Raw genomic sequence first — 15,605 nt, 5'->3', positions numbered from 1 at the left:
TCTCAATGCCTAGCCGACGGTCGCAAATTCACATTCAAAGATCCACAACTTCGTTCCCGCGTACTTCTCACATGCACAATAATGGCTTTCTCTCCGAACTCTTGTTCCTCAAAAAATCCGCTCTTTCCTCGAGCGAAATCGAAGCGAGACGGAGACAGACGGATAGATCGTGGATTAAGAGAGGTACGACGACGCAGGCGCGCGCAGAGCCAACCCAATTGAAGAGTGAGAGAGAGAGAGAGAGAGAGAGAGAGAGAGAGAGAGAGATGCAAGTTATCCGTGGCCGGAGCGCGCGAGCATCGTTCCGCCGACATTCCGTAACGACGACGTCGGGGTTAGCCCGCGCGAGCCTCGCGTATCGCAGCCATCGTTTTCTTCGTAGCACGCGCGCGCAGGCGGAAAGCCGTGTCGGTGGTGTCACACACATGAGTCAGAGGCGGGCGACGCTCGCGAGGAGGCGGTCGAGCAAGTCAGTAGACACGAACGGAGCCGACCCGTGAGCGCGCGTGAGAACAGTCGTGCTCAGGAAGCCGCGGCGGCTCTACTCCGGCTCCCTCTCTAGCCGTGGGTCAACGCGCACCTTCGCTCTCCCTATCCAGCCCCGCCGACAACGACGACGACGACGACGACCATCATCACCATGGTCGCGCACGAGGACGTCGGTATCGGGGACTTTGTGCTGCTGGACGAAATCAGTCACGGGAGCGTCGTCGAGAATCTCCGAGTCAGGTAAAGAGCAGGGGAGGACGGCGCGATGATGGAGAGGCCGAGAGAACGCCCGGGACAGTCGGTCCACGTGTGCTCGAGGGCTGCCGATGCGCGTCAGGTTGGCGCGGTCCCGTGGGCGTGGCTTAGCATCATCGTGCGCGTTTGTTTTCCATCTCGTGCCGGACAGGTGGTTGAGGGTTATGTGCGCGCCGGACGCCGCGACTCGTAATATTCGTGTCAATGGGGATTGATGTCAACGGCTTATTGATTCGCGGCTCGATCCTTTCACGCGCACTTTGTGAGTTGCCCCTGCTGGGGGGTTAATGACGCGCTGCTGCTCATTATCGATCGAAATGTTCTTCGATAGCGATCGATGGTGTTTTTATATATATATGTCCCTCCTCCTCCCCCCCCCCCCCCCCCCCCCCCTCCGCCATGTCCCCCCTCCCCCCCCCCCCTCCCTCCCTCCCCGTCCGACCACAACTTGTCCACCCTCGAGCTGCCAAATATAGATGGGCTCCAGCCAATCTGTCTGTCTGTCGACTGCCTGGACTGCCTGGACTGCCTGGACTGCCTGGACTGCCATGTCCGATTTGTCTTATCTGGGAGCCGAGGGAGCCGAGAATCTTTGTCCTTCTCGCGTCATCAACATTCGATGTCGCGCTGTGCGCTTGCCATTTCGACGATTTATCCATTCGCCCGTTAAACAAAAGCTCCTCTCCGTTCGCTGAAAAGCCTCTGAGGTGTCGGAATTGTTCACCTGACTATTATCGATAACCGCTTTCGTGTCGTTGATCAATGACGTCACACCAATTGGCAAACAAGTCTTTTATTTTTCAATTAACATTCCTCTTGAGTGGAACCCTCACCCACCCCCTCCCGGATTCGCTCGGCGCTTTCTGACATTTTCGCAAAACGCCATCTCAAGCCGACAACTATGCACTTTATTATTTTTTTTGTTTTTCTCAATTTATTTTATTTCGACGATCTATCGAATGCTTTTCGTTTCATATTATTCCAGCGACAAAGAGCGCGCGTGCACCTATGAAATAGACAAGCGAGGCTTCTCCATTCGTGGCCCATTCGCCTAACGGTTTTACTCGACTTAAATGAAATATTCACTCGTTCACTTAGTCGAGCCTAGGTAAGCGCAAAGCTGAATTATCGTTTTAAACGAAATCGAAGGCGCCTTGATCACAAACGAAACACCGCACACACGCATCGTAGCGTTACTGGCATTACGACAATACGTGCCGCGGCAAAATATAAAAGCCAATAAATTAATGGAAATGGAGCGCTGATTAATAATAGGAAATTGTTCGTGATTGAGCAAATAACGAGCGATTGTGCGAAGAAGAAGCGTAGCTTTGTTGTGGGTGCGAGTATTGCCTTTTTTTCTATGTTTTTTTTTTCTGTTTCTTTTTTTGTTTTTGTTTTTTTTCTTCATTTTCGTCTTCTTTTCTTTCCTCTGTATAACGCAACGATAGACAATTTACACCTCGCTTCGCGCCTCGTTGGGCCCAATGATGGGCATCATTCGATTAGCGATCAAAATTGTCACGGCCCATTCGATGATTCGGCCGAACAAAAAAAGACAGAGAGAGAGAGAGAGAGAGAGAGAGAGAGAGAGAGAGAGAAAGGAAGATGAAAAAAGAACGAAGTAAGTTGAGCCACCTGTCTACCTCGTTGCCCTTCAAATTTTAGCGATGCGGCTGGTTTAGTCCAAGGATTCCCTTGATTATTCAGAATATTCAGCGTGATGCTGAAGCAGGAGCGTCGACGATTTAAAAATGTTATTATTATTCGTCGTAACGGCCTCCTGTTATTAACGCTTTTTACGGTTTTCCCTTTCAGTCCGTGAAGTACGCGTACCTTTGATTACGAATATTATTTTGCGGTTAGAAATAGAAATGAATCAGCCGGTCTCTCGGCGCCGAATAAAGCGCTTTATATCGAATAGAAATACCAGGAAGAGAGAGAGAGAGAGAGAGAGAGAGCGCGAAACAAAGCGGCCGAGTCGGCGTAGCTATCACGACTTCACCAAGCCAATCGAAGCGGTCCATCGGTCCATCGATGCACGCTCGCTGATCCTCGTAATCGACGCTCGAGCATCGCACTATCGGACCTCACGGCGTCGCTACTCCCCACGCATCCAGGAAAACAATGGTGCTGACTCCGGGTCGTGCCGCGCCACGTCCGTATCGTCGACTATTTTCAGAGAATACCGCGGTGCATTGGTCGACCTCCTCGTCCGCGTCCTCCGTCCTGTAGTGAGTCGGTCACGTTGGCAATTCACCTATGATGTCAGCCGGTGCGGCTTTCTCGCTCGCATCATCGCCACGATGCCATCGATCGCGGCCTATAAAGCCTCACGGCTGGATTCCACGTTTGCGTGCTCTCGTTGCGGTCGACATTCAACGCGCGTTCAACAATTATGTCGCTATTATTGCACTGGCCTTCTCCCGGCGACGAGGTTCCGATTCATTTGCAATGCAACCCTCGTCGCCATCCTCGAGGCCTCCTCGACTCCTCCAGGCGCTATCACTCGGGGCAATTAATTACGCAACTCGCGCGGTGAAAATACCAACGCGTTGTCGTCCGGAGCGGTTGGACAAGCCCCGTAATCGTAACCGAGGCATTTGAATAATCGCCCGCGACTACTGTGTTCGGCGGAGGGGGGTGGGGGAAGAAACTGCACTTGGAGACCTTAAACTCTCGTATTATCTTTAACGTTGCGCGCACTTGGCGCGTTTATTTATTTTATTTTATTTTATTTTATTTTATTTTTTTTTATGGTAAAGATGTGACGAGTAGCCGCTGGTAAAGTGCTAAGTTTGGCATGTTAATGTGATTATTTATGAATAAAACGCAGGGAGTGTTTCTCCTACTCGTACAATTTGTTTTTATTACCAAGTTTAGCCACTGATTGATGCCATCTATTACACATTAATCGACAAATTAATCGACGTATACGTTAAAACACTTGCTGTTGTATATTTGATATATATATACATATACATATATCGACTAGATTTTAACGTGTAGTTTGAAAAATTTCGGTAGTAATTGTAACGATTGGAAATAGAAAAAGGATATAAATGTCGTGTTTGCGCTCGCGCTTATTTTTATGGACTTTTAGCTGAACATTGACCTTATAATAAAACAAAATAGGACGTTAAAAATGATCGTTAATAATACTAAATGTTTATGATGATGATGATGATGATTATTATTATTATTATTATTATTATTATTATTATTATTATTATTATTATTATTATTATTGTTGTTGTTATTGTTATTATTAATAGAATCGAGTATTTGAGCAATTTCTGTTTATTATTTGCTAGTACCTCTTATCTTAAATTTCGACTCGTTAAATACAATATCGCTTTATGTGTAAAAGTATAGAATCAAAGTAGGAAAAAACGATTCAACAATATAAACTGTATATTTATCAAAGGAAAATGTCTTATCAAGTAACAATGCGAGAAAATGAGGTTATAACAAGGCCTTATTCAATGTTTGTGAATAATTAGTTTTTCATTATTTCTTGAAACGCTTGATGTAATGAACATTCTTGATTATATTAAAGTTTCGCTCGCTTCTTCGACCAAACAAATCTTTCTAAACAAATGTGAATTAAATGATACGGCAAAAATCGCGAAAAACTTAAAATATTAACTTAATTCGCTTCTTACTTACATGATATATATTATTGATTAAGTAGCGCGTCAGCTTCGAAAGGCTGAAAATTATCGAAATGTAAATCACATTATAATATCGATAATACGGTAGTCGTCGTAATTCTCCATTTTACTATGTATGACTTAGAATGTATACAAGCTTGGCTATACAATTGAAACCTCTAAAATGCTATTCACTATTTGAAAAGACAAAAAGCGCGTGTGTGGGTATTACTTATTTCCAAGCGACCATAATAAAATGAAAATTTTCAAAGAACACTAGACATGACTGAATTTGATAACATCTGAACGTAATGACGTTTTGTTATCGATTAATTGATTTAAATACACTAATCGCATTATCAGCAAATTATGATACATTTCGTTTTATAAAAATAAATTAAATTAAAACAATGTGTCATGCATTGACGTCAATGAAAATAAATAAATAACGGCCTCGTTACGGACATGGATGGAGAATTTTTTTTTAAAGCAATTTTCTTAATATAAATATAGTGCAATTGTAGTTCTTTCTTTCAATTTCAAATTCTTTCCTCAAATTCTTCAAATCTCTTCAAAATTACATTATTTATATAATCAAAATTTTCCTAACTAAAAGATAGTCCGAAGCTGGTAAGCTAACGCGGCATGCGACTTGTTAAGTTATAATACGAAAGCTCGCACGATCCTTTATCGCAGTTATGTTTTTACTCAATAACAATTAGATTTCACAATTTTGCGCATTGCACAAAGTCGCAAGATCATTTTAAAACGAGCTTGTGCCGTTTCACATTTGATTTTTATATTTAGTCTAACATTGTAGTGCTTACCATTGAAGCCTAATGAGAAAGTACAAAGGCCCCATCAATACACTGTGAAACTTTTCATCTTCAATTCTGTAATTATTATGTCGCCATATGTAATTTTCTCCTCATATTCATTGTCCACGCACAAATGCCACATCATGTGTATGCGATGTGTTGGGGGGGGGGGGGGGGACGCATCACGGCGACGCGTAAAAAAATTTCCGAGTGAAAGTCATGCGGCGAGGCTCCGATGCTTTAAGAACTCCGCAATAATTCACTGTTAAATCTCAAAAAGCCATCTCTCTTCTGCGCCGCCAAGCAAAGAGAGAAAAAAGCGCAACGAAAAAAAATTGCCCTCGGTAAGTTCAACCCGAGGCACGCGTTGCACAAAAATAAGCCAAGGTCGGTATTAAAACTAAATAAAAATAAGAGATAAAAAAAAAGAAAGAAAAAAAGAAAAAAAGAAAAAAAAATATAGCGAGCTAATTTGCTTACCGCAACCACAAAATTCCGCAAATACAAACAACAAGCCAATTGGGAAAGAAACTCGTTTCATTCATCCCTGCAACTTAAAGTTTGCCTGTACAATTGATTGTATACAACTAGTTAGTTCGCTCTGCGGAACAATTGTACCGAAGCACCAAGCACAGTGCCGACGAAAATCATTTGTCGAATTTTGCCGCCATATTCGCTACACCAGCTGAACCAACACACACGCCCGAAGCGATCTAAGACGCATTGCTGGAGGAACCTTCATTACCATCGAAGCCGCAATTAGGCATTTGAAAAAAGATAGGAGAATTATCGCATTGTCATTCGTTCCGTAGGCCAGAGCCGGTGCGTAACGAGGGTCAGGTGGAGGAGTCGCCCGGCTCCCCCAGGCATTTCTCTCTCATTCCTCGGCTCCCTCTCCCCCGCCTCGCATGGACTCGCTTGGCCGACGAGCGAAATTCCAGGATGCTCTCGTCGACTCCCACCCACACAATCGTCCCACCAGCAACGCGGAGATGCTCGCGCAGAGCATCCTGGGGCAGCGGCAACGCCGACTCTCGCTTTTTGAGATCCTCGCGTTTCGCGTGGGCGTCGCTTTCGCGGCTTTTGCTCGGGCACATGCGCATAGGAGGTCGCGGGCGGTGAGCGTCGCTTTTATCGTCAGACAGATCCGTTTCGGGCGCGGCCTTTTTTCCCAAAGCCGTTTCTTTTTTTCTTTTTCTTTTTTTTACCGGCGAGCCTGCGTCCTTCCTATTTCAGTTACATTTTCATGGTCGCCTGGCTGCGTCACGAACTCTGAATGCCCTCGACGCTACTCTCGTTCTTCCGCAATTCGTTAGCGTGATTTTATTTTCATTTTTCATCATGTCTTTAGCTTTTAATTGGACATGTTATTTTCCGTGCGAGTGGAAGGTGGGGGGGTGGGGGGGGGGGGGTACGGTGAGACGTTTATGCCGTTGCGCTCTCGTGAATACTATTGTTGTTGCCGAGTGGTGAAAAAACCGAATATGTAATATTTACGGGATTATGGCAGCGGTTTTCGATAAAATTTCTATTTTCATTGAGCAATGTGCAGTATCGCATAAGACCTCGTGACGATGAATCGCTTAAAAATTAAATATTGTTCGATCCTTTATGCATTCACACATGTCATGCCAATGCGTACGAGTATGTAGTAGGTTTTTTTTTTTTTTTTTTAACAAAAAATTTCCCGATCGATGACATCTATTACAACGAGAGCTATTCATTTAAATACAAATTTTGTATTTTAATTCAAATTTATATTTACTCGTATGCAAATGCAATTAATTTAATCATTTCTAATTAACTTTCTACGTCATGACATAATTATTTCATATTTTGCTGATAACGTGCATGCGTTATACGTCAGAGCTTTACTACTTGCTGGTATACATCCAATAAATCACTCTTCTATTGAACCAATTAAGTACTTGATATTTTAATTTCTTAGTCGAAATTCGGAATTTCTGCCATCGTTAGATTAATAAAGGAATACTTATGCAATAGCTAATAATATTTTATTACTTACGCGGGGATTCTTATCGGCAATTAACCATCTTGTTATTTAAAAGATGCATTGTCTTTAAAGCTGCGCTCTTCTTTGTATTAAAATGATAAAACCAGTCATTAATGAACAATCGTTGATTTTTTATTACTTATATTTGAATTTTCAGATAAGTAATATACAACAATGGCCTTCTCCCGAAATAAAAATACCGTGCAAATACAATCCACTGTTCTTAACGTTAAAATTCAATGAAAGCATTACAAATACGTTAATTAACAATTATTAATTTTTTACTTTTATTCTTGCAGATTTAATGGAGGAAAAATTTATACTTACATTGGTGAAGTATGCGTCAGCGTCAATCCATATCGAAGTACAAACATTTATAGTTCCGAGTATGTGGAGAAGTATAAAGGTACTTGACAAAAATTTACTTTTCGCCTACAATATATTTCTAGATAAAATATTCCACAAACTTTCGCGCTTCCTTTATTATTATACATTATGTATTTTACTTAAATTTGTATAAAGCTAACGAGTTCATATTTTATTACTTTGTATTCTAATTGAGCAGATATGTGTAAGATTACGATATTTAAAATATTCGATGTCATTACTTAGAGAGTTGAAAGTATTATGAAAAAAAATAAAGTGAAAGTATGTTGTAAAAAGCGTGCTGTAAAGCAACGTTGTAAAATCGTATAAAATCGGATTATTATGTAAAATTGTTGAAAAGTTTAAATTTTAGATTAATTATTATTCAATTCACATCCACCTCGCGTCAATTGAGAAACAACTGAATTACTGACAATTATTGCAAATATCACTCCATTTTTTTTATAAACTTGATATAGTTTTATAAAAAAATAACGAATTTTAAAGTCGAACAAAGAGAATAATAAATTATAGAAATAAGTACACTCTGTCAAACATTATACTTTGTTATTAATTTTCCATAATATTTCGATATATATGTCGTAGAACTTTCTAACTTTTTTTCTTCTTCTTTCGTTTTCATAGAATAACCTCGTCGTAACTTTGAGCGCAAAGAATATATATTTAATTTAAAACCAGACTTTTAATAATTCATACGCGTTGGTATATTTTTAACGCTTCTTTTCATAAGTTCTATTTCAATATTTTCAAAATACATGTATTATGCTTTCGTTTCCAAACGAAAAATAATTGTATGATCTTGATTAAAGTTTTAAAGCTGAAACATGTAGACTTGCAAGTCTGTTGCACACGAATAGCTGAATACTTTCTTTCAACAAACATCTAACTTCCCCTTCCCCCCGCCCAACCCCTTTATCAATTGTCAATGGAAGAGCATTTAACATTGGTATAACGTATAGAAAACCATGTTTCATTGGAGTGAAATGAATTACCAAGTACAGTAGGTATATAAAGTGTTTATAAAGTTGGGTCATTCCGTTTCAGACAGGGAACTCTTTGAGAATCCGCCACATATATTCGCCATTGCCGACGCCGTGCACAAGGAGATGAAACAGCAGGGGCGAGACACGTGTATCGTCATAAGCGGCGAGTCGGGCTCGGGCAAAACCGAGGCCAGCAAAATCATAATGAAGTACATCGCCGCTGTGACGAACGTGGACGGCCAGCAGGAGATCGAGAGGTAGGCCTCCCGGTGACGCTGACGACGTCGTGCTAGAGGTAGACCGTGGGTTAAGGAGACGATTCGCTAAGCGCCCAGGCGTATTCTACTACAACAATACCACTTATTATTTCGAACAAGTATAATAAGGAATTTAGGCTAATATTGATTATTATCTGAATTGCAATTATTTTCATTTGTCTGATAGTTAATACTCATTATTGGAAGTACCGCGTGTATTTTTCTTTTTTCGCGTACTCCTTTTATCTCTTTGATATGAAAATTGCTAGGATCGTTGGCTCTAGAACCGTTATACTATAGAAACCGTAATGCTCCAATTTTAATGGAAGATATTCCCGTGCTTTATTAATGTTATTTTTGAGTCTCGGGTACTTCAGCAATTTAATTTGAATCAACGTTAAGTTTTCATTATGGAAAAATAGAAGAAAAATGTTAAACCGTGAATGAAATATTTCGTATATTTAATGTTATTGCTCGTGTGAATGAGTAAAATGTAAGGAGTTATTTATGAATGCTCTACGTGGACTCATCACATTGAAACTTTGAAATTGAATAGAACTTTGAAATAGAATAGAAGTGAATTTAAAGAAACAATGTTAAAAAATAGTAGTGTGCAGTCTTTGATTTATTAATTTATAAATGCAGAGCATAATCACGATGCAGTAGCGAAAATTCGCTTTTCACTTAATTTATAAAGCTTACGAAGCTGAAGAAACATATGTTTTCAGAGTGAAAAATATACTGATTCAATCAAATTCTATATTGGAATCATTTGGAAATGCTAAAACCAATCGAAATGATAATTCTTCAAGATTTGGTAAATATATGGATATTAATTTCGACTTTAAAGGTGATCCCGTCGGTGGAGACGTCACAAATTATCTTTTGGAAAAATCTAGGGTTGTTTATCAACAAAAAGGCGAGCGTAATTTCCATTGTTTTTATCAGGTACTATGAAATCAAAACTTAACACCAATTGACTTTGTTATTTATTTGTATAATTACCTTCTGTTTTAATTGATTATAAATAGATTTATGATGTTTAGTGTTAAAAGTAAGTGATTTTTTTGTTTTTGTTTTCAGCTTATTAATGGTTGTAATGAAACGGACTTAAAGGCAATGCGATTAATAAGAGACCCTTCTAATTATAATTATGTTAAAAATAGTACAAGCAATAATCAAACGAGTTCCAACGATAAAAGCGATTATAAAGCTGTTATGAATGCAATGGCGACCCTAGGATTTACGCAAATAGAAACGCAAACCATTTGGAATGTTGTTGCCGGTGTTTTGCACTTGGTAAAAATCTTTTACATGTAATAACTACGTGCAAAGTATAAAATTTTTGCTTATCTATTTTAACTTGAAAGGAATTATTTTATAATTATATTCATCGTGCATTATTGAATTTATTGAATGAACTCGGAAAGTAATTTTCAGATATATTTTTGAGATTGTCTAACAGCGAATTATATTATTTAGGGTAATGTTACATTTAGTCTCGATGAAGACAAAGTTAATATTAACGGAGACAAGGCATGTACCAATGCTGCTCATTTATTATCCGTAAATCAAACTGAACTTAATGCAACACTGATTCAAAGGATTATTGCCGCTGGAGGTGAAGTTATGCAGAAAACACATACTTTGGTAGAAGCTGAGTATGGCAGAGATGCTTTAGCCAAGGTATTATCGAGTTTTAACATTTGTTTATTCATAACATATAATATATAATATATGAAGTAATATAAAAAATTATTTGGATTATTATAGGCTGTGTATGATAGATTATTTACTTGGATAGTATCGCGAATAAATAGTACAATAAACGTTGCTTCAAATAATATTTGCAAACGTTACAGGACATTAATTGGTGTATTAGATATTTATGGATTTGAAATATTTGACTCCAACAGTTTTGAACAATTTTGTATTAATTATTGCAATGAAAAATTACAACAATTATTTATTGGTAAATAGAAATTTCAAATATATATATATATATATATAGAATATAGTTTATAAATTTTAACGTTGCTTAATGATACATTTTAGAATTGGTATTAAAGCAAGAGCAAGAGGAATACAAAAAGGAAGGTATAGCGTGGCAAAACATAGAATATTTTAATAATCAAGTGATTTGTGATCTCGTTGAACAAAATCATAAAGGAATTCTTTCCATTATGGACGAGGCTTGCCTTAACGTTGGTAAGGTGACGGACAGAGTAAGTTGTTTCAATTCATCATTGAGGGATATTATTACTTCGACAACTAAATCTTATTCTTATTTACTCTTAATATATTTTTAGATGCTCCTCGAAGCTATGGATAAAAAATTAATAGATCATAAGCATTATACATCTCGTCAATTAAAACCAACAGATAAAGAATTAGAGCATAAAACACAATTTAGAATAAAACATTATGCTGGAGATGTTGTGTATAATATTAATGGTTTTTTAGATAAAAATAAAGATACGTTATTTCAGGATTTCAAACGCTTATTATACAAAAGTAAAAATTCTATAATTAAAAGTATGTGGCCCGAAGGTGCTCAGGACATCACGAAGGTATAGCAGATTCATAAATTTTTCTTTACTTTATATATATATGTGTGTGTGTGTGTGTGTGTGTATTTGTATTTGTATTTGTATTTGTAGACAACAAAACGTCCGCTAACAGCAGGAAATCTTTTTCGAAATTCGATGGTAGCTCTAATAAAAAATCTTACGAATAAAGAACCATTCTATGTCAGATGTATTAAACCTAACGAAGTCAAATCTCCAGTTGTTTTTGACGAGGCAAGAGGGATGCATCAAGTTCGATATTTAGGTCTCGTAGAAAATATATTGGTCAGGCGAGCTGGTTTTGCCTACAGACAACGTTACGATAAATTCTTAAAAAGGTAAAGCCTTCGTTCATGATTATTATTGTTCATAATCACGTGCGTATTTTTATATTTCAGATATAAAATGATATCGCAATATACTTGGCCGAATTATAGAGGCGGAAGTGACAAGGATGGAGTGAAAATGATGATGGATGAAAAAGGTTTTTCAAATGATGTGCAGTATGGACACACCAAAATTTTTATTCGATCTCCACGTACGCTCTTTGCCCTTGAAAAGGTATTTAGTTTAATATGCTTTAACATGTTTGGAATTAATTAACGTTGATAATAATATTTTAAGTTTCGATAAGACCTATAAATAAAATTAAATATTGATTGGGCAAAATAATATTTTTAGTTCTAATCCAAACATTTCCATTCGTTTTTTTCTTTTTTTTTTCTTTCTTTTTTTAATACATCTATAAGTCAGATTGCGCCAAATGTATCAGCGATTACAAAATCAAAATATATAACAATTGATTCAAAACACTATATCCTCATTAATTTGTTAGTATTATTAATTCATTTTGATTAAAGTTGCTTTAAAAATCGATGAAAATCTAAGTATAAATAATCTATTGTAATATAATTTATGTTTGCTTTTCTGACGAATGACTGGCTAAAAATGAATGTTAAAAACTTTTTAAAAAATTCATCTCACATCTATCTATTAATGCATGTTAATTAGACTAAACATTTTCATTTGTTTATTTCCAACTCTTATGCACAGTCTAAATAATAATATTGCATATAATAAAATTATATCTTTCAATTATAATGCTTATTTTAGTTAACAAAAATAATGTGTTCTTATACTATCCTATTAGCTTGACTAATCTTTTTCAGGGTCATTGAAAAAAGTCATTCAAAAAGTAATAAAATAAAATCATAGCGATTTGATGAGTGGATTCTTAAAAATAATATATTACAATCCTACAAATAAAGGAAACGATCATGAGAGACTTCGAGGTAAGATTTAAATATAGAAAATGAATTTTATGAATGAAAATGCCTGAATTATTACAAAAGAGGACCGATAATCGCTGATACTTTGACGCAATTAACATTTTATTTTTTTTTATATCGACAAACGTAAATGTAATACAAATTTACAAATTCTATATTATAAAATTTGCATGTAGGAAGTACAATTTTTTCATGAATGTAAAATTACTCAATTTGGTGTTGACCAACGAATTATATTGTTTTATAGGCTCGAAGCAACCTCATCCCTGACATAGTCATTTTAATTCAAAAAATGGCTCGAGGATTCATGGCTCGCAGATATTTTAGAAAGCTCTATGCTGCCTACATTATAGTACAACATTATCGTCGATATAAAAGGCGAATTTACGTAAATGAGCTGAAAGATACTTTTAAAGATGCAAAAAACATGCGCGACTACGGTAAACGTTTACCTTGGCCGAAAGAGAATTACGCAGTTAAATCGGTCGTACCTTTATTGAAAATAATGTACGCGAGATGGTACAGTTGGATGATTTTGAGAAGAATACCCAGAGACGATTGGCCGCAATTACGTTTAAAGGTAATGTAAAACAATAATTACGGAATATTTAAAAAAACTTAGTATTCTTTGAAAATCTTCCAAAATAATGTCCTATGAGTATTGTGTGTGTGTGCTCCTTTGCGGTTGGGGGGGGGGGGGGGGGTTTTTTCTTTTTTTTCTTTTTTTTTCCATTGTAAAAATTAATAAATAGTAAGATACATAATAAAATTCTTATTGATGGCATTAATATTCAATTTTTGGATGTATATAAGATGCGATAGAAATTTTTAAACAATCTCGAGATAGAATTGAAAAATTTAACAAATTGACAAATTTCATGTTCGTATTTATTGATATGTGTACATTACAAATCAAAATGCGGATGGAAAACCGTGTATTTACAAACAAAAATCATTATAAATAATCAAATTAAGAATTTTACGACTCGCTTTTAGAATCATTGATATAATGTTTATTCGAACAGGTTTTTGTATATCTAGCATTTGTTAAGAGGTTGAAATGAGTTATTTAACAGTCAAGCTGATATAATATTTCTTATTTGTCCATTTGAGTTCTACCACGTAAATCAATCGTTTATAAATTGGCCAAAATAATTAATATCTAGCAATTATCCATTCATACTTGTATCTTATTTAAAAACAACGCGTAAAAGAATTGATAATAAAGTAAATAAATATTGCGCAAGTATAATTTTAAAATAATTTTTGTAATTATTATATATTGTGACAGTTTAATTGATTAAATTGACGAGAAGAACTCGATTGTAAATTTTATAAAATCCGAGTATTTTATCGCAATCAATTAATTTCAAACATTGTTTTGGCAACTCACTTTACTCCCTAAATATTAAAAAGCCTACTTACTGAATTTTATAAACCCTGGAAGAATAGTCTTTTTTAACTCGATACTTCATATACGAGCTTTTACTCTGAAATCCAATTCAATTTTATCATTATACAAATAATAATATCCGATGTAATTGATCGATAATAATTATATTTGAAAATATTAATTTACTTAAAAAAAAAAAATTGCTTATCCTCAGATGTCGGCGGCATCAGTATTACGTTCGAAACGTCAACATTACGGACAAGATAGAAGATGGGAAGGCAACTACCTTTCACAATTCAATGAAAATTCCCACAATGATGTTTACAATATGTCAATGAACAATCTCAGAAATGCTGATCATTTTAAAACAATATTATTCAGTGCCTTCATAAAGAAGACAAATAAGTAATTATATGTCAAATTTTTTACTTTATCCATCCCGATGAGGGTTTTAATTAATTTATTCTTATCCGTTAGATTTAATAAACAAGCGGATCGGGTCATGGTTGTTACGGAGCAGGCTCTGTATAAATTAGAAAATTTAAAGTTTAAAAATTTGAAGAAAGTTATGAACATTGCAGAAATTACAGGCCTTAGTGTTTCTCCTGGAAAAGATCAGCTAATTATCATTCATTCTAATCATGGCAATGACTTTATTGCCTCTATAATAACGAAAGATGATAAGGTTGGAGAACTCGTTGGAATTTTAAGCAACGCATACTATCAGTGCGTACATGCAATTATAATTTTAATTGAATTACATAGTCTGCGATTATGCGCTTTAATCATTAACGTTTTGCAGATTAAGAAAGTCTGATTTACAAGTCACAGTCGATGTAAAATTCAAGTGTATGCTTGGAAACAAACGAAAAATTTTACAAATTGAAGTAATGCCAGAAGTTATGGAGCCAACTTTTAAAAAGGATGGAGACAGTATTGTCTATGCTTTACCACCGATGGTTGAAATTATCGACGATAGTGCCAATAATAGATTAAAACCCAAGACCGGGAGTTAACAAGTGGCGGAAGATATTTAAAAATATTCTATTTTTTGTAATATAAATTTAAATATTTTTTTATAAGGAATTTTTAAAAGATGCTTTAAACAATGATAAATAAAGTAGAAATTTTTGTCTTGTACAATGTTTACAAAAGAAAAACTTAAAATCAGTATAATCTGAATCAAGATTTTCATTTATTAATTATTGTATAGAAAATTGTCAAAAATTTTATTACAAGACAAATAAATTATTTTAATTTGTTGAACAAGATACTTTATATTGCTCTAATTCAACTATTTATTAAAATTTCTTCTTAATATTAAGATATATTACGCTTAAACTATTATAATTGGTAAAGATACCATAAAAAAAATCTTAATCAATTTTGTAACTTAAATTAGACTTAGCAAGATTAATAATGATAATGGCTGGGTACATTCATGTTGTTGGGAAAATGCATACACACACGCACATATATGTGTGTATGTATATATATATA

General features: G+C 35.9%; 1 protein-coding gene across 1 annotated transcript; it reads left to right on the top strand.

Annotated features, from left to right (window-relative positions):
• Window positions 1-620: 620 nt before the first annotated feature.
• Myo31DF (Unconventional myosin ID) lies at window positions 621-15,195 on the top strand. Its single transcript, XM_011507701.1, has 15 exons — window positions 621-729; window positions 7,529-7,635; window positions 8,661-8,856; window positions 9,585-9,804; window positions 9,940-10,155; window positions 10,339-10,542; window positions 10,630-10,828; window positions 10,912-11,081; window positions 11,166-11,426; window positions 11,517-11,761; window positions 11,822-11,984; window positions 12,960-13,292; window positions 14,320-14,510; window positions 14,583-14,831; window positions 14,908-15,195. The coding sequence occupies exons 1-15, from the start codon at window positions 641-643 to the stop codon at window positions 15,119-15,121; spliced, it is 3,057 nt and encodes a 1,018-aa protein (XP_011506003.1). The 5' UTR covers window positions 621-640; the 3' UTR covers window positions 15,122-15,195.
• Window positions 15,196-15,605: the final 410 nt, after the last annotated feature.

The sequence above is a fragment of the Ceratosolen solmsi genome, unplaced genomic scaffold (genome assembly GCF_000503995.2).
Source record: "Ceratosolen solmsi marchali unplaced genomic scaffold, CerSol_1.0 scaffold1, whole genome shotgun sequence".
NCBI lineage: Eukaryota > Metazoa > Arthropoda > Insecta > Hymenoptera > Agaonidae > Ceratosolen > Ceratosolen solmsi.
Note: the sequence above shows the minus strand (reverse complement) of the source record. Positions and strands in the feature narration are given on the sequence as shown.

Excerpts from the sequence above, each read along its gene's own strand:
- Myo31DF (XM_011507701.1), top strand. The coding sequence starts at position 641 with ATGGTCGCGCACGAGGACGTCGGTATCGGGGACTTTGTGCTGCTGGAC. Across the intron at positions 11,985-12,959 it reads CGCTCTTTGCCCTTGAAAAG|GCTCGAAGCAACCTCATCCC; the intron begins GTATTTAGTTTA and ends ATTGTTTTATAG. Across the intron at positions 14,511-14,582 it reads TTCATAAAGAAGACAAATAA|ATTTAATAAACAAGCGGATC; the intron begins GTAATTATATGT and ends CTTATCCGTTAG.